At 39.3% G+C, this 20,302-nt stretch overlaps 1 protein-coding gene across 2 annotated transcripts in view; it reads right to left on the reverse strand.

The window, feature by feature from the left end:
- ascc3 (activating signal cointegrator 1 complex subunit 3) overlaps positions 1-20,302 on the reverse strand; it is a 360,447-nt gene that overhangs the window by 329,700 nt on the left and 10,445 nt on the right. For both annotated transcript variants that reach the window (XM_073056467.1, XM_073056468.1), the window contains exons 2-5: positions 14,490-14,640; positions 5,900-6,047; positions 3,340-3,923; positions 1,601-1,721 (exon numbers count right to left, since the gene is read on the reverse strand). In XM_073056467.1, coding sequence (XP_072912568.1) covers positions 1,601-1,721; positions 3,340-3,923; positions 5,900-6,047; positions 14,490-14,579 — 943 coding nt within the window. In that variant the 5' untranslated portion in view covers positions 14,580-14,640. The remainder of the gene's footprint in view (positions 1-1,600; positions 1,722-3,339; positions 3,924-5,899; positions 6,048-14,489; positions 14,641-20,302) is intronic.

Consider the following 20,302-nt stretch of genomic DNA (forward strand, 5'->3'; position numbering starts at 1 on the left):
CCCTGAACTTTGCCTGCATTCTGTAAGTTAGCGCATTTTAAGCCGGTTTAGCCAAAGTGCCGCTGTAATGCACCATTTGTGCTAATTAGAGGTAACAAACAAACAGAGCATGAGAGTTTTTAGTAGTATATGGATTGAGGATAAGTTTATATAGAAATGGGTTTTATCCAACTAGTCACCAACAGTTCTTTTTATAAATTTATGTACAGATACAGCACAGAACAGGCCCTTCAGGCCCAATGAGCTAAACCGTCCAGCAATCAACCTATTTAACCCTAGCCATATCACAGTACAATTTACAATCACTAATTATCCTACTAACAAGCACATCTTTGGACTGTAACAGAAAACCAGAGCACCAAGAGGAAACCCATGTGCTCATCGGAATAGCGTACAAACTTCTTGCAAACGATGCGGGAATTGAACTTTGATAACCTGAGCTGTTATAGCATCACTAATGTGGAACCCTAGATATGCTTGAATATGCTTTCTAAAAAATGCAAAGCCACCTAATTTCCAACATGTAATATTTGGCCAATTGCTAAGAAAACAGACGGTACAAATGTGGAAAATCATATAAATACCATACCAATGAATATCAACCTACAGCATTTATCAATATTACATAATTTTATCTGTCCTATGATTTGAATCTCAGGGTTGACATACAGGACACTAGTCAAGCAGGCTGTCCTCCCTAAATCCTTTATTAAATACTGCTTATCTATATAGGTTAGATTGAAGTTGGTTCAAACATTCACTCTAATTATTATATGCATATCAAAAACATAGTGAGTAGGGATAACTTTGATACATATCTACATGCTGCTTCCCTGGTTGGAAAGGTCAAAATATAAAGGAGGTAGAAGACCAGAAGAACATCTACCATAAATTGTGCAGTTGATGGCCAGATGTCTGGAGATCTAGGCATTACAACCATTTGTGGAGTAATGCCCCCACATCCAATACACAAAATTTCAACCATAATTCTTAAATAAGGTATCTGTAACAAGGGTGTCCAGAATGCCTGTAGAGCAGTTTCAAAATGAGTGGTCGGTCATTTGATCCTTTCATTAGGAAACAGTGAATCTGTAATTACCTAGCCAAGAGGACTATGAATCGGTTGAAATTAATCCAACCTATTCAACTTTTCCTTATATGTACAATCTCTCATTAACTATCTCATTGAAGTTTTTTTTGTGTAGCTTCTCTAATTATTCTGTATCCTTGAGTATAATATGGAGACAAGTCTAACCTAACTAAGATCATACAAAGCTTGGTGCAACTTATTTGCTTTACATGTCTAACACTCTGAAATTAATGCCAATGCTTTGTTTCCTTTATTAAAACTGACCTTATGCCTGTTTCATGACACATTATGATCTGTACATGTTCATCCCCAACAAAGTGCTTAATCTACCACCCTGTTCAAATACACATTCTACATTAGACCTTGCTTTTCCACCATAAGTCAAGGTGTACCATCTCACTCTATAAATATACAATGACCCTAACCCCAATACAAGTAGATCCCGAATGGCTCTAGTTAAAATTTTCATTCAGTTCCAGATTCTTTTATTTCAATTTGTAGAATTCTTACCCTGAAGGTAATTGGGCTTGAGATCCATAGGGTGGGTGAGAGCCTTTTGAATGATCATAGACCTGTGCTGTAAAAGCCGCTCTATTAATTCCAATCCTTCAGGTCCAAGAAGTTCAAATAACTAAAATGAAATACATTTTGAGAAAAAAAGAAACTTCAAATGAATTATAAATATATTGTCATCAAGTACAAAGCTTGCTGTTCTTTTAAGAAATTATAGCTTCCTTGCTCTACACTTTAAACTTGGGATTTTGTGATCACAGTAATTACTTAGTTACTTTCCATACAGTATTTTTAATCAAATATTCATTGACCATTCTATTGACCAAGCTGTGAAAAAAGTCTGATAAAATAAATTAAAATGAAGATATGCAAACACCTGGCAAATCTAGAAATAGCCATATATTAAATATATATTTCAAAGTTACATATAGTCTTCCATCACAAAGGATTTAATCATCAATACTTGCTGTCCATCAACAGCCTTTACAAAAAGTAAAACCTGCAAAAAATTATAATCAGTCACTACAATGAATTACCTAAAAAGTAAAAAAAAAATAAGAAATGCACCTGTTTCAAATAGCAGTAATATGATATGAGATAAGAGCCAGAACAACTGAATAGCATGGTACAAATTATCTGTAAAATTTTGCATGTACTTTTGGTAACTTTTCCACCAACATTATGTGCCTATACACTCGCTCACAACTGTTTGCCCATGGTACTTCTTGACAACAGATATAGCTGAGTTAGCAAATGAATTTAATTGGGAAAATGGACATTTACTGAAATGATTTGTAAGTAAATGTGTTTAAAATAAAAATCTTACTACTGTAGGCAGAATGCAAATACGTTGTCAAATGGACATCAAACTCTTTATAAGGTAATAACAAGAATGTAATTTATTACCCATGCATTGTTGAGTTGACCTGAGGGAGCAGTAACTGGGTTTCTCGTTAATCTACAAAAGGTTGTTACATTTAGGTCAATTCAGACTGGCAGTCCAGAACTAATTACATCAGTGAAAAACTGGAATAATACATGGGCCAGATTCAGTAAGGGCACAAGAGTTTTCTCAGAACATACTGGCAAATCAAGAACAGGTTTATGCAATCTGAAAGCTTCATGGATAATTTTGATTGCCAAACTACTACATCTAACTGAAAAAATTCCTAAAAGCTACCACTGAACAGCAGAAAAATATTGCAATATAAACTTTGGGGTCAAAAATAAAGAAAAAGATATTCTAATAAAAGTTATCAGCTTTTGTGAAGAAAGAGACAGTAATCAAGGAGAAAGAGGGAGAGCCAGCAAAAGGCAGCAACCCAGAGAGTCAGGGGAGACCTTGTGCTAGAGAGTTAGCAGCAATCCTGAAATCACAGGGTGCCAGCAGAGCAAGGGGCAGATGATGAGAGAGAAAGTGAGGTAAGACTGTAGGGAAATTGTGAGAGATGGATGAAGGAAGATTAGAGGGAGCTGGCAAAAGAGGTAGGAAGAGATGCAGTGAGAGAAAGGGGAAAAGATAGGGTGGCAGCACAGAACAGTGATTTAATGAAAACAGGAATAAATTTTCTAATACTACTACATACCAATGTTTCATATATTTGTACATTTCAGGAACTAAATATTGATTTCACTTTTCTGCATCTTTTTTTGGAAACACGTAATCTTGTTTAATTCTTAATATTTATGGAATGATTATGGTCAGTTTGGAATTATAAACTTAATGTCTGACATACCTCATTTTGAAGTTCATCATCACTTTTAGAAGATGCCAGCATCTCAAACAATGTACCACACAAGTCATCTGCAGTTGGTCGATCTGCTGATTCTTGTAAGGTTTGAACAATATAGTTATTAACTTGTTGCCTTAAAAATGAGCCATCCACTTTGTTTGAAGAATTTAGATCTGAACTATCAATCAATCCATTTTTATAATCTTCTTGATGATTGTTCACATATTTATTATAGTCTAGACTGAAATCCTTGTGGTTGTTGTCCTCGCAGTTCAAGGATATTTCGTCTATACATTCCAAAGTAAATGATTCAAATGAAAAATTAATGTGTTTACCAAATTGTGCTTGAGAATTGTAGCTTGCAGGTTTATTTGTAGAAATTAATGTTTGTAGTACATCTTCACAAAAATATGTGACAACTTTATACACTGCATTACAGGCAGCAGTGGCAGCTGAAGAAGGGAATGGCCCAAACATTTGTTTAAGTGCTTTTGTTTCTTCTTGTCCAACATGGTCCTTATTATGAAAAGTTTTGAAGAGAAAAGCAGCAGCACTTTCTACTGCCTCCTGTTCCTCTTCAGTACCAACTATAGAGAAAATAAACAAAATATAATTTTTTAATATTTTAAAGTGACATAGGAATCAGTAGTACATGGTTAACACATGAATCTCAAATATAGCTTAAATTTTCCACAACTACAGAAAAAAAATTCCACACATAATGATCTTAATTGGTTATTACACACTGTCATTATGTTTTAGACATCAGTAAATATATTTTGTATAAATGGTTCTCACGAGGGGTCTTGGTCCGAAACGTCGACTTTTCCATAGATGCCGCCTGGCCTGCTCAGTTCCTCCAGCGTTTTGTGTGAGATATTTTGCATCAAATCATTATACATTATCTAAAACCTAGATTACTTTTGTTCATTAAAAGCAAAATATTTGAGGTAAACTTCAATTGACATTTGTATTTTTGGAGAGGTCATCTTAAACTTAACTGCAAACCAATGTAACAATTATATAAAAAATTAAATTCTTGCTTAAGTATATTCCAAAAATTTATGCTAACAAGCTATGTTATTGAATATACACTTTCAATATTTTAACACAACCACATGAATCAACTGTCTGCATATCCTAACGTTTTTCTGAAGCTCTAACACCACTTTTTTCTCAACCTCAACATGCTACAGCAGATTAGCCTCTTTTTCTCTCACTAGTGGACACTGAAGCAAAGCATTCATTAAGGGACTCCCCTATCTACTCGACTTCCAGATTCTGATTTATTTATCACCAGATACATCAAAACATGCAGCGAACTACATCTTTGCATTAACAACCAAAATGCCAAGGACCAGGCTTTCCCCAGACTGGGATCACTGGTCTCCACAGTACCTGCAGCCTGATCTCCAAGACTGATGATCTGTGATGGGAGATCATTCCAATCTGGACTCTTGAGCATAGGCTCCTGCCACTGACTCTTCATCCTCACTCAAACCTGACCCAAAACCTTAACCTGACCTGTTTTCAGACTATATTTTCAGAAATTTAACAACTCATCGCAGCCCTCTGACCAACAAGATCATAGAAAAAAAACACTTCTAACTTAGAAATCTATTATCAGAGCTGGATCAATATTCCAGAAATTTCTAAGACTAATGTGCAAACACCACCACCACAAAACTATAATATTTCAAAAAGATGTTTCAATGCCATCTTTCAAAACAAAAAATAAACTTTAAGACAAAGGTTTGCAACCACCTCTCTTTTTAAAAATTTTTTGAAAGAAAGGCAATATGACTACAAAACGCTGCTGGATATTAAGAACAAGTACTGCAAGTCTACCTCAATAGTGAGTTGATAGATAACATTAGAGCTGCAAAGCATGGGCTTGTTGAGTACTGAAGACGTTGGAGACGTTTTGTAGTCCAACAAATGGTGCAAATGATTGGCTTGGATGTTTTTCCTGTGATCTCAAGACCCTGCTTGACATTCGTAATACAGAATACTGCAAGTCTGCTTTATTGGTGAGTCTGACAATGGGGGAGCTACATGGCCTCAGTCACTGCATGTACCAGGCCCTCATGCCACAGCATCACATGTTGCAGCCACCCAAGGAGAGGGTACTGGAGGCAGTGAGAGAGAAAGCAGAGGCATGGCAGCACACAGGAAACCATGCTGGCCACTAACAATAGTGCTGCTCTCTGGTTTCATTTAATGAAAGAAAAGCTGGATTGCCTTCATCTGTGGCTGCACTAGAGCATGAGGAGGAAATGCTGTGTGCTTGTTCTTGCAGAAATGGCTCAAGGACAACATCCCAGGTACTATCAATCCTCAGGCCATGCCACTCAGGGACTTGGACTAATATCATTTTTTTGTGACTGCATGTAGTATCGTAACTATATGTGCTATGTGCTGTGTGTAATTGTATGTACTTTGTTATGTACCTTGGCCTTGGAAGAACACTTTTGGTTGAAAACTGAACTTGAACTTGATATGGTATAATTTATTTCATGTTGAATTTCCATAAAAACCACATAAATCTCTAATGTTAACTTACCAAACTGTCTAGCAGCCTTCAAAATGTTCTTGAGTTCTTCATTAATAATTTGATGTTCATTCTTTGGTACATTCTCAACAAACCGAATTATATTCTTCCAAGTTAAACCTGTCCTGGAAAAGTATTCTTTCCTTTTTGATCTTTTTGTCTATATAGTTAATAATTGAAAAAGATAAAATTAACAAGTAATCATTGGAATGTACACAAATAAAAACACAAACATGCAATTAGTATCTCAGTGAGCAAAAAATAATTTTGTAATAAATGCATATCATTAAAACCTTGAGCATCAAATTCATGACAATACAGAGCAAATGTAATCTCTGCTGCACTGATTCCACTCTTTTCCACACACTGACTTAGACACTACCTAACAACCTCCCCAACTCTTTCTCTGCTGCATTGATGACTGCATCAGTGCTGCTTCTTGCACTCATGTAGAATTCATCAATTTTGTAAGCTTTGCCACCAGCTTCCACATAGGCCTTTCATTGGTCAAGGTTGAAAATGGATGTTGTGTCCCAGCTATCTATGTTCAGTCAATATACAAGCCAGTACACAAGCTAGGGTGGTACAATATGGAGAAAAACTATTGATCAAACAGCAGGCACCTAAAGGAACAGCAAAGACCAATACAGTTCAGCACCAGCAGCATCGCAGGTGTTGCCAGTCAGCATTGAATTTATTAGCTCCTTCTCCAATATTTATCTTCCTTTTCTTGGTCTCTCACTATCTCTAACTCCAGAAATAAAATTATGTACTGTGCTGACGTCTTTTACAAACTCACTCACTCCTACAGTTACCTTGACTACATCTTTTCCCACCGTTACTTGCAATGATGCTAATCCCTTATCTCATTTCCTCTGACTACATTGTATCTGTTCTCATCATGAGGCTTTTCATTCCAAGACATCCCTTCTTTTATCAGAAAACACGCTTTCTCCTCCACTGCTATCAGTGCTGTCCTCCCCACAAATCCATTCCCCCACTCCTACACTGCCAAGTTGATGCTTGACACAGATTAGAGGAATAACACCTCATATTTCATCTTGGCTGTCTCCAACTTGACAGCATCAACCACTCCCTTCTCTTCCCCATTCTTTATTTTCCCTTATCCCTCTGGCTCCATTATCCTTTCCATCCCTACTCCAATCTCACGACCATTATCCATGCCTTTCTTCCTCTAATACCCCACCTCCTGATAGAACTGTGCAGTGCACCATCTTTCTCAGCCCTTTGCCTCTTCCACCATCACCTCTTAGCTTTTCACATCATTCCCACTCCCCCCCACCAACTCCTGGCTGCTGCACTCTTTGATTCCAGTCCTGATGAAGGGTCACAACCCGAAACACTGACTTTTCATTTCCCTCCATAGATGCTGCCTGACCTGCTGAGTTTCTCCAGCTCTTTTAATGTGTTGTTCTAGGCTTCCAGTAGTTAAAAATATGGCACTAGCAACCAATGGCGACATCTTGCAGACAGCACACAAAACTGCTAGGTACCCCAGAAGATATACTTGTTTGGAACTGTGACTGATGCAGTCTGCAACCCATAATTTTTCCCCATACATTGGGTGTTTGACAGTGTTTGTTGTATGTGTGTTTTTTGATAGGTTCTTTTGTGTTTGTTTTGTGGCTGCCTGTAGGAAGACGAATCTCAACATTGTATACAGTAGACGTACTTCGTTAAAAAAGGTACTTTGAACTTCAAATTTTGAACTTTGACTTCCAACATTTGTTCTTGTTTCAAAAAGTAATAAAGATATGCGCTAACCCAGTGGCACAGCTAGTAGAGCTATTACCTCACAACTCCAGCACCTAGCTTCAACCCTGAACTCATGTGCTGTCTATGTGAAGTTCCCACATTTCCCCTTTAACCATGGGGGTTTTCCAAAGTCCTCTAGATTCTCCCACATCACTAGGGAATAGTGAATTTCTTCCAATGAGTGGTGACTTCTGAGATATGAAAAGTGGCCTTTCTCTTATCAGAGTCTCACCATTAACTTTTATTATCAGAAAATAACACTGTATGTCAGTGGCAGGTTGGTAGAAGACTTTTGTCCTGCATCTATTAAGTGTAAGGCTCATCCTTTCATATGTCTCAATGAATAAGTTAAAAATATACTCAATTTGTGCCAAACAAAGGTGATATTCTATTTTTCAGTACATTGAATTCTTGTGCTTTATTTGTTGGAATATGATATTGAGATGAATAAGGTTTTAACATCAAAACAGGCTGTCATAGCTTTGCAAATGATATTTCGTCTCAGGTAAGTGAGCTAGGAGGAAAATGAAATCAGAGTCAAGGGTTAATTGTATGGCAGAGAATGAAATGATGGCTTTGGTTTGCCACATGCTAACCAGTATAAATTAAGACCAGAAATTTAAATGAGTACTTCTATGGCACTTCAAGCTTGTTCTACTAGTCAATAAGATCATGTCTGAATTATCTACTGATCTTATCCATTGATCCCAGAGTACCTAAATAGCTACTAATTTTAATACTAAATATATTTCACGGGGATCATGTGATACTTCTTCAGAAATTAATGCTGGGCCTACATCCATATATATTAAGACAACATTAAGAAATAAAGGATTGTTATATGATTAGTGGACAGGATTTGAAATGCATTCTCTGATGTTACAAACCAAGGAACTAAATGTGAGTAAAAGATAAAGATAGAACAAAAAAAGACAATGATTTTTCTATAAGAGATTTAAGTGTCTCAAGATAGAAGGGTCATTATATCCATGCCCAAGAGACAAAATATAACTAAAATGTAAAGATTTTGAGATAGTGGGATGTTAAGGACATTTAAGTAAGAAAAGATTCAATGCAGTTTGTTTTTATAAATTAAGATATTTTTGCTTGATAGAAGATCAGTGACAGGGGTACCTAATGTAAAATTATCAAGAGTACAAACATGGCAAGGTGAAAATCTCTTTATTGTGAAGATTACTGGAATGCTTTGAGTTAGTGAGTGGTTAAAGAAAAAAGGAGAAATATTTGGTTAATAGGAAGATACAAGTGGAAAAAGTGGGTCACTGGTATACCTCTGAATTGCTCAAGTGACAAAAAAAACAGACATGATGAACCAAATACCTCCTGTACAGGGGTAAGTGCACTACCACCCATCATTTATTCAAGAAGTGTGAACATCTCAAATCATAAGTACATAGAAACATAGAAAATAGGTGCAGGAGTAGGCCATTCGGCCCTTCGAGCCTGCACCGCCATTCAGTATGATCATGGCTGATCATCCAACTCAGAACCCTGTACCTGCTTTCTCTCCATACCCCCTGATCCCTTTAGCTACAAGGGCCATATCTAACTTCCTCTTAAATATAGCCAATAAACCAGCCTCAACTGTTTCCTGTGGCAGAGAATTCCACAGATTCACCACTCTCTGTGTGAAGAAGTTTTTCCTCATCTCGGTCCTAAAAGGCTTCCCCTTTATCCTTAAACTGTGACCCCTCATTCTGGACTTCCCCAACATCGAAAACAATCTTCCTGCATTTAGCCTGTCCAATCCCTTTAGAATTTTATACGTTTCAATAAGATCCCCCCTCAATCTTCTAAATTCCAGTGAGTATAAGCCTAGTCGATCCAGTCTTTCTTCATATGAAAGTCCTGCCATCCCAGGAATCAATCTGGTGAATCTTCTCTGTACTCCCTCTATGGCAAGAATGTCTTTCCTCAGATTAGGGGACCAAAACTGCACACAATATTCTAGGTGCGGTCTCACCAAGGCCTTGTACAACTGCAGTAGAACCTCCCTGCCCCTGTACTCAAATCCTTTTGCTATGAATGCCAACATACCATTTGCCTTTTTCACTGCCTACTGTACCTGCATGCCCACCTTCAATGACTGGTGTACAAAGACACCCAGGTCTTGTTGCATCTCCCCTTTTCCTAATCGGCCACCGTTCAGATAATAATCTCTTTTCCTGTTCTTGCAACCAAAGTGGATAACCTCACATTTATCCACATTAAATTGCATCTGCCATGAATTTGCCCACTCACCTAACTTATCCAAGTCACCCTGCATCCTCTTAGCATCCTCCTCACAGCTAACACCGCCGTCCAGCTTTGTGTCATCTGCAAACTTGGAGATGCTGCATTTAATTCCCTTGTCTAAATCATTAATATATATTGTTAACAACTGGGGTCCCAGCACTGAGCCTTGTGGTACCCCACTAGTCACTGCCTGCCATTCTGAAAAGGTCCCGTTTACTCCCACTCTTTGCTTCCTGTCTGCCAACCAATTCTCTATCCACATCAATCCCATACCCCCAATACCGTGTGCTTTAAGTTTGCACACTAATCTCCTGTGTGGGACCTTGTCAAAAGCCTTTTGAAAATCTAAATATACCACATCCACTGGCTCTCCCCATCCACTCTACTAGTTACATCTTCAAAAAATTCTATAAGATTCGTCAGACATGATTTTCCTTTCACAAATCCATGCTGACTTTATCCGATGATTTCACCTCTTTCCAAATGTGCTATTATCACATCTTTGATAACCGACTCTAGCATTTTCCCCACCACCGATGTCAGACTAACCGGTCTATAATTCCCTGGTTTCTCTCTCCCTCCTTTTTTAAAAAGTGGGGTTACATTAGCCACCCTCCAACCCTCAAGAACTAATCCAGAATCTAAGGAGTTTTGAAAAATTATCACTAATGCATCCACTATTTCTTGGGCTACTTCTTTAAGCACTCTGGGATGCAGACCATCTGGCCCTGGGGATTTATCTGCCTTTAATCCCTTCAATTTACCTAACACCACTTCCCTACTAACATGTATTTCCCTCAGCTCCTCCATCTCACTAGACCATCGGTCCCTTACTATTTCCGGAAGATTATTTATGTCCTCCTTAGTGAAGACAGAACCAAAGTAGTTATTCAATTGGTCTGCCATGTCTTTGTTCCCTATGATCAATTCACCTGTTTCTAACTGTAAAGGACCTACATTTGTCTTGACCAATCTTTTTCTTTTCACGTATCTATAAAAGCTTTTACAGTCAGTTTTTATGTTCCCTGCCAGCTTTCTCTCAAAATCTTTTTTCCCTTTCCTAATTAAGCACTTTGTCCTCCTCTGCTGGTCTCTGAATTTCTCCCAGTCCTCAGGTGTGCCGCTTTTTTTTTTTCGCTAATTTATGTTTCTTCTTTGGACTTGATACTATCCCTAATTTCTCTTGTCAGCCACGGGTGTACTACCTTCCCTGGTTTATTCTTTTGCCAAACTGGGATGAACAATTGTTGTAGTTCATCCATGTGATCTTTAAATGCTTGCCATTGCATATCCACCCTCAACCCTTTAAGTATCATTTGCCAATCTATCTTAGCTAATTCACGTCTCATACCTTCAAAGTTACCTTTCTTTAAAAGTTCAGAACCTTTGTTTCTGAATTAACTATGTCACTCTCCATCTTAATGAAGAATTCCACCATATTATGGCACTCTTACCCAAGGGGCCTTGCACGACAAGATTGCTAACTAACCCTTCATCATTGCTCAATACCCAATCTAGAATGGCCTGCTCTCTAGTTGGTTCCTCGACATGTTGGTTCAGAAAACCATCCCGCATACATTCCAAGAAATAATCTTCCTCAGCACCCTTACCAATTTGGTCCACCCAATCTATATGTAGATTGAAGTCACCCATTATAACTACTGTTCCTTTATTGCACACCTTTCTAATTTCCCATTTAATGCCTTCCCCAACCTCACTACTACTGTTAGGTGGCCTGTACACAACTCCCACCAGCGTTTTCTGCCCCTTAGTGTTATGCAGCTCTACCCATATCGATTCCACATCCTCTGTCCTTCCTTTCTATTGCGTTAATCAATTACTCTCTAACCAGCAATGCTACCCCACCTCCTTTTCTTCCCTGTCTATCCCTCCTGAATGTTGAATATCCCTGGATGTTGAGCTCCTATCCTTGGTCACCTTGGAGCCATGTCGCTGTGATCCCAACTATATCATATTCATTAATAACTATTTGCACATTCAATTCATCCACCCTGTTACGAATGCTCCTCGCATTGACACACAAAGCCTTCAGGCTTGTTTTTACAACACATTAGCCCTTATACAATTATGTTGAAAAGAGGCTCTTTTTGCTTTTTGCCCTGGATTTGCCTGCCTGCCACTTTTACTTTTCACCTTACTACTTTTTGCTTCTACCCTCATTTTACACCCCTCTGGTTCTCTGCACTTGTTCCCATCCCCCTGCCACATTAGCTTAAAGCCTCCTGAACAGCAGTAGCAAACGCTCCCCCTAGGACATTGGTTCCAGTCCAGCCCAGGTGCAGACCATCCTGTTTATACCGGTCCCACCTCCCCCAGAACTGGTTCCAATGCCCCAGAAATTTGAATCCCTCCCCCTTGTACCATTTTTCAAGCCACGTATTCATCTGAAATATCCTCCTATTTCTACCCTGACTAGCACGTGGCACTGGTAGTAATCCAGAGATTATTACCTTTGTGGTCCTACTTTTTAGTTTATCTCCTAACTCCCTAAATTCACCTTGCAGGACCTCATCCCGTTTTTTACCTATATCATTGGTACCTATGTGCACCACGACCACTGGCTGTTCACCCTCCCATTCCAGAATGTCCTGCAGCCGCTCAGAGACATCCTTGACCCTTGCACCAGGGAGGCAACATACCATCCTGGAGTCTCGTTTGCGGCCGCAGAAACACCTATCTATTCCCCTTACAATCGAATTCCCTATCACTATAGCTCTCCCACTCCTTTCCCTTCCCTCCTGTGCCACAGAGCCACCCATGGTGCAATGAACTCAGCTGCTGCTGCCTTCCCCTGATGAGACATCTCCCCCAACAGTATCCAAAACAGTATATCTGTTTAGGAGGGAGATGACCTCAGGGGACTCCTGCACTACCTGCCTACTGACCACCCCTTCCTTTTCTGCCTGTGTAGCCTTTACCTGCAGTGTGGCCAACTCACTGAACGTGCTATTCACGAATTTCTCAACATCGCGGATGCTTCAGTATGAATCCAGTTGCAGCTCCAGACGCTCAATGCGGTCTGCCAGAAGCTGCAGTGGGACACACTTCCTGCACACATAGTCGTTAGGGACACTGGAAGTATCCCTGATTTCCCACATGCTGCAGGATGAACAAACCACGGGGCCGATCTCAGCTGCCATGACCTACCCAATACTTGCCTTGACTTTTGAAACTTTCTCCTTTGAAAGGAACTTACCCGGCCTTACCTCACTTGGAGTGAAGCTCGTCCTCCTCCTCTTCTCATCAAAGCCTCAAATCTCCACTCCTTCACTGGCTGGCTGGCTGGCTGGCTGGCTGGCTGGCTGGCTGGCTGGCCGGCCGGCCCGCCCTCCCTCCCGCCCACTCACTGGCCACTTTACACAGGCCACTCTGCTTGAGGTAACCCTCTATTTATTTGTTTGAGCTTTTCAAGCTGCTTGGTCACCTGACCTCGATTGCCCAATCAGCTGCTTTCTGCTGAGTCTGAGCTATTCAAATCTTGATTGACTTGATTGCACAGTCCAACTGCCAGAATCTCTCGAGTCAAAGCCTCAAATCTCCACTCCTTCACTGGCCACTTTCCACAGGCTGCTCCACTTGAGGTAACCCTCTATTTATTTGTTTGAGCTTTTCAAGCTGCTTGGTCACCTGACCTCGATTGCCCAATCAGCTGCTTTCTGCTGAGTCTGAGCTATTCAAATCTTGATTGACTTGATTGTACAGTCCAACTGCCAAAACTGCCAGAATCTCTCGAGTCAAAGCCTCAAATCTCCACTCCTTCGCTGGCCCACTCACTCACTGGCCGCTTTCCACATGATTTGGCTAGTTTTGCACTGCCACTGTAGTCTCAGTAGGTTGCTGCCACCATCTATTCCCACAGATGAAAAGGACCTCCTGGTAAATAGCTACCTAATTACCTGCATCCGAGCATTCAGAATGACAGGGGAGGTCATACCCTTCATATAACAAAGGAAACAAGACAAGTCTCATTTCCGCACCATTCGTCAAAGTTTGGGCATTATATAAAAAGTAATAAATGGAACTACCTCGTCTTTCAATGCTGTAATTTCACCTCAATACAAGCACCATCTGCAAACTATTCAAGCCTCCTGTGATAATTGTTTGTATCCCTTACACAGATTATTGATGTAGTTGTACCTACTTGAAACTGGTCACAGAGCAAACCATTTGAGATAATATTTTACCAAGTGAAAGTTAACAATAATAATAAGATAAGAAAATATTAAAAAGTTGTACAAAATTCAGCCACAAGTTCTTAACTTAATACTTATATGGCTTAAAATCAATTACTCTCTATAAGTGGAAATACTACTTGCTTTAAAATAATTCTATATGAGCTCACGTAATACTACAAAAAAATTTAAATATGCTTCAGTGGATTTTGCTGTAGAAAAAGTACCTGCAGTTCACATATCTACATATGCCCAGAATTGTTTACAGGCTGAAAATGATTACATCACTAGTGTAGTCGCTAATACATTTAAAATTCATCTGATTTAAAAATGGATTAGGTTAGGTTAAACTAGAAAATGAAATTCTAAAAACTTACAAGCATTTCTGACGTATCCTCAATATATTCATCTTGCTTGGAGACATTTGAAAAGGAGCGCAATGCTCCAGTTAGACGAGGTAGTTCCATTTATTCTCGACTTATTGATCCATAGGAAAAGTAATTGAATTACGACTGGGATTTGCAAAACCTGCAGACGAAACAAAAGAACATTATTCAACTGATGCACAAATTTCTCAAAAGAAAAACAGAGTTAAAGAATTATGGCACTGCTGATAGACAAATAAAATTAGCAAACATCAATAAAATAAGGAATAGGACAAAATAATGAGCAGTCAATCTCAGGTCATGCCTCTCAGGGACTTGTGCTAACATTATTCTGTGATTGTATGTGCTGGATCTTAACTAAATGTGCTGTGTGGGACTATATGTACTGAGGGGGTGGGAAGGAGGTGACAAGTGGCATTCCGCAGGGATTGTTTTTGGGGCAGCTTCTTTTCACGTTATGTCAATGATTTGGATGATGGAACTGATGGCTTTTTGGCCAAGTGTGCAGACAATATGAAGATAGGTGGAGAAACAGATTGTGTAATCAAGGAGTCTGCAGAAGGACTGAAACAGATTGGGAGAACAGGCAAAGAAGCAGATGCAATATAGTGGAGGGAGGTGTTTTTCATGCACTTTGGCAAAAGGAATAAAGGCAGACATTATTTTCTTAACTGTGAGAAAATTCGGAAATCAGAGGTGCAAAGGATCTTGAAAGTCCTCATGCAGGATTCCCTAAAAGTTAACTTGCAAGTTGAGTCAATGGAGAAGAATGCACATTCAATGTTAGCATTCATTTTTGGGAGGACTAGAATATAAAAGCAAGGATGGAATACTGAGACATTACAAGGCATTTGTCAGACCTCACTTGCAGTATTGTGAGCAGTTTTGATCCCTTATCTAAGAAAAGATGTGCTGGCACTGGAGAGGGTCCAAAGAAGTTTCATGAGAATAATTCCGGGAATGAGAGGGTTAATGTGTGAGTAGCATTTGATGGCTCTGGGCCAGTACTCACGAGAGTTTAGAAGAATGAGAGGGGATCTTATTGAAACCAGTGGAATGTTGAAAGGCCTAGATAGAGTGGAGGTGGTGAGGATGTTTCCTATAGTGGGGGGCGTCTAGGCCCAGAGGGCAGAGCTTCAAAATAGAGGCTCTGTCCATTTAGAATACAGGTGGGGAAGAAATTCTTTAGTCAGAGAGTAGTGAATCTGTGGAATTCACCAACACAGATGACTGTGTAGGTCAAGTCACTGAATATATTTAAACTGGAGATTGATAAGTTCTTGATTTGTTAGGGCATCGAAGGTTACAGGGTGAAGATAGGAGAATGGGGTTGAGTGGGATAATAGATCAGATATGAGGAAATGACAGTGCAGACTCAATGGGCTGAATGGCTTAATTCTGCTCCTATATGTTATCGTCTTACTGTGTTTTGCACGTTCGCCCCAGAGGATCGATGTTTCATCTAGCTGTATACATGTGTATGGTTGAATGAAAATAAACTTTGAAATTGAAATCTATTTCAGTTTACATAAAAGCAACACACACAAAATGCTGAAGGAAGTCAGCAAGCCAGGCAGCATCTATGGAAAAGAGTATAGTCAAGGTTTCAGGTTGAGACCATTCAGCAAAGGGCCCCGCTGAAGGGTCTCGGCATGAAACGTCGACTGTACTCTTTGCCTCAGAGGCTGCTGTATCCAGAGAGCCGTGCCTGTCACGTGACAGCACTGCCCTCACCTGGTCAGAAGGCACACCACATGCCAGTCAACATTTCACTCCTCCCAACTAATCAATGCACACTTAACCATTGGCCACCTTAATTGGATTAACCCATCTAGCACCAAGCCATTGGCACCCCCCCCCCCCCCACCGGTGAATCACCTGAGCTGGACCCTCCAGCCCCCTGAGCTATAAAGGGTGCTACATGTGCTTGGTTTGTTCTCGTTTTGCCATCCTCGAGGGACCACCCTGCTTCACTCCAAGCTGAAGACTGCAATACAGCGCTGGAGACATGTGGTGAGCTATGCATTGAATAGGGTTGTGGAAGTGTTTATTGTTATCCCTGTAGCAGAGAGCCGTGCCTGCCCATAGTCAAGGGTTGGTGGGTATCGTAGTTACTTTTCCCTTGCTTGTATGTGTACCTGTACTCTGTCCCCACACTGTTTTCCTGGGTATTGTACTACCAACCCGACTTTTCCCATGCTCATCTATTCTAAATGCATTTGTGCGAATATTGTAGCCGCTTGTGTTGTTCCCAAGCTCTTCTCTCCTTGTAAATAAACTCCTTATTATCAAAACTGTGTCCAGAGCCCTTGCCTTTGAGACCCAAATAATCTGTCTCATTTCCATCACAATAGCTGCCAGGCCTGCTGAGTTCCTCCAGTATTTTATATGCGTTATTTGGATTTCCAGCATCTGCAGATTTTTTTGTTTGTGATTGGTTTACATAAATATGAGATCATCTACTTCCTCAGGAGACAAAAGGAATATGACTTGTCCTCTTTGACCCGCACTAATTTTTTATTGATGCACCATAGAAAGCATTACATCAGATGCATCATGGCATGATATGGCACCTGGTCTGGAAGTGACTGCATGAGACTGTAGAGTTAGACACAGCTTAGCTTAGCACATCACATCACAAAAACCAGCCTCCCCTCCATGAACTATGTCTACCTTTCTCACTGCTTCAGTAGATAGAATAATCAAAAATCTCACCACCCCAGACATTCTCTCTCTTCCCTTCCCCCCCATCAAGCATAAGATACAAAAGACTGAAAGCATGTACTACCAAGCTTCAAGGCAGCTTCTGTTCTGCTGTTATAAGACAGTTGAATGTTTCTCTGGCACAGTAAGATAAACCTGACTTTACAATCTTCCACCTTACACCTACCAACATGCACTTCCTCAACTGTAATACATTATTCTGCACTTTATACCATTATTGCTTTTCCTTGTATTACCTCATTTCATTATTTTAATGAAATGATCTATAGGAAGTAAGGCAAGACTCTCACGGTACCTCAGAACATGTTACAATAATAAAGCAATCTACATTTACCAATTCTACTTTGGACCAAATAAAGGGATAGAATCTGAAAATCAAAAAATAACTCAGCCACTGGATTACAAAATAAAATCTAAAACAAAAACATAAAATGCTGGAAACACTCAAAAGGTCAGGCATTACCTCTCAAATAAGAAACAGTAAACCCTTCAGGTCTGGGACCCTTCACCAGAACCCAAGTAAAATCTAAGATAAAACTTTGTATAGGAAACTCCCAATGCTAGAAAAACATTGTGTCACAATTTTCCATAAACATGAAACCCTACTTCCTATTAAATCCCATGTTTTGCTACCAAACTTTTTTCTCTCTACAGTAACAAGGAGTACTGCAGCTGCTGGTTCATAGCAGGGGGCCACTTGACAGATTTTTGGGTAATGATTTGTGAATTCTATTAAGACAACAGTACATTACCTGAACAATCACAATGTCTGAGGCCTCTGACCATTCAAAATGATGACCTGCTGTAGGCAAGTCAGAGATCCAATGAGAAATGGGATTGCAAAAATGTATGTGAATCATTAAAATATCAAGGATTGCATTGAAAAATAGCCAAAATAATTACAGAAAACTATACCTATACTATTGTGAGCAGTTCTGGCCAGTGTCTCTGACAATAAATACACAGAACTTTAAGTACATTATATATTTAACAAAGTAAAAATTAGACTTCAAGGAAAGTATACTAAGGTTGGAGACTCTCTGAAATCTTCAATCAAGCCAAAGTTTACTGTTTTACTTTAATCATTTGAAAGACAGGCTACATTTCAAACAAACAGAGGCAAGAGTGAGGTTATGAGTTACATCACATGCAGGCTGTAATGCATGTTTGGAATATACTTCCACAGTAGCAAAGAATGTTGGATCAATGTTAATTTTAAATTTGAGTTTTGCAACTTAAAAAAAACAAAAAACTTAAGAATATGAATTTTTAATATAAAAATTAAGTATATGAAATTGGGTCACAGATTGGAGGAGGTCTCATCAAAAAGGCAAGTTTAGTTTAGGAACAGGAGTTTAGCCTCTAAAAGCAAGTATACAACTTGGTAACATTGGCCAAACTATTTCAATGCATTTAAAATATTAAGTAAAACATAAAAAGAGTGATAATAATTGGGACATGAGCAATTCCATTTATTTTAAAACTGTGTGTGGAATGCCAATGTTACTTGTGTATGGAAGACCAAAATAATTTTGCTAATAGTTGACCAATTATTCTCTGTATTTGAACTATGTATTGGAAACTCTTTTATGAAAATAATGCAAAAAATGAAAATCTGGGAAATTTACATCAAATTGAGGAATATGAAACTGATATAATCCCTTTTCTGTGCCAAAAGCTTGCACTCCCAAAGTTTCTCAGCCTTTTCATGCCAGTCATCCAGTCAAATTACCTGCCCATGCAATTATATGTGTGAAGACCACCCTGTCTCTCAGCCCACCAACATTAAAAAATGACCCATTTATTCTAACTCTCCGCTTTTCGCCCATTAACTAATTCTTTATCCCTCTCTATTTATCATACCCTGCCCCAAGTTTTATGTTGAAATCTACATTGTGGAAGTGAATCAAATGTCTTCCAAAAATCTTAAGGCACTACATCCATTGGTCACCCTTCATTTTGCCTCATAATATCCTCAGTAAGTTCTTTATAGATTTGCTATCAAAATTTTCCTTTTATATAACCTTGCTGCCCACCTGATGAGAAATAGAAGCAGCAGCACCTCACATTGTCCTTTAAGTATGTTGAGCAAAATGACTGAGCAGATGTAGATGTTCAGGTGAAAAATTCTGAGACTACCCAATTACTGAATACCAAGTACTTTCCTTTTCTATTTTTGTGCCCTAAAAGGTTTGATCTCACCTTTTTTCTTTACATATTTCATTCTGACACCATGTTCTTGTTCACTCACCTTGTCTTTATCCAGTTGTCATGAAAATCATGAATGTTAGTAATAGTGTGCATGAGTATCATGATCTACAGTCGTGGTCACCAACCTTTTTAAGCCCAAGATTCCCTACCTCAGCCTTAATTCAAGGCAAGATCGACCCCAGATCAATTAGTTACATGCATGCGCACCAGGGCAGAAAAGACCGGAAGTAAAACCCCACAACCCGGAAGTTGAAATAATGTATGAACACCAGGGATACCCACCCTTTTATGCACCATGGACCGGTTTAATATTGAGAATATTGTTGCGGACCGGCTGAAGCTGGAAAAGGTTATAAAAGCACTTCTAAAGATCTGCATGTTAATCAGTCCACAGTAAGAGAAATTGTCTACAAAAGGAGGAAACTCAGTACTGTTGCTACTCTCCCTAGGAGTGGCCATCCTGCAAAGATCACACCAACAGCACAGTGTGCAGTGCTGAAAGAGGTGAAAATGAACCCAAAGGTAACAGTAAAAGACCTGCAGAAATCTCAAGAACTTGCTAAAGTCTCTGTTCATATATCCACTATAAGAAAAACACTGAAGAATGATGTTCATGGAAGAAAATCACTACTCTCCAAAATAAAACATTAGAAAGTTTGTGACAAGAACAGGCTCAACAAAATTTGCCAAATTATTTCACATGTTGTGTTGAAATAACTATCAAGTTTAGATTTGAAAGTCTCAAGGTACTACTCTCAGCTATACAACTAGGTAGTTTATTCCATGTGTCCACAACTTGCTGTGTAAAGAAATGCTCCCTGATGCTGCAGATCTCAAGTTTGTAGTAGACCACCTGGATGTTCCACAAT

This window comes from Hemitrygon akajei, chromosome 9, assembly GCF_048418815.1.
Source record: "Hemitrygon akajei chromosome 9, sHemAka1.3, whole genome shotgun sequence".
NCBI lineage: Eukaryota > Metazoa > Chordata > Chondrichthyes > Myliobatiformes > Dasyatidae > Hemitrygon > Hemitrygon akajei.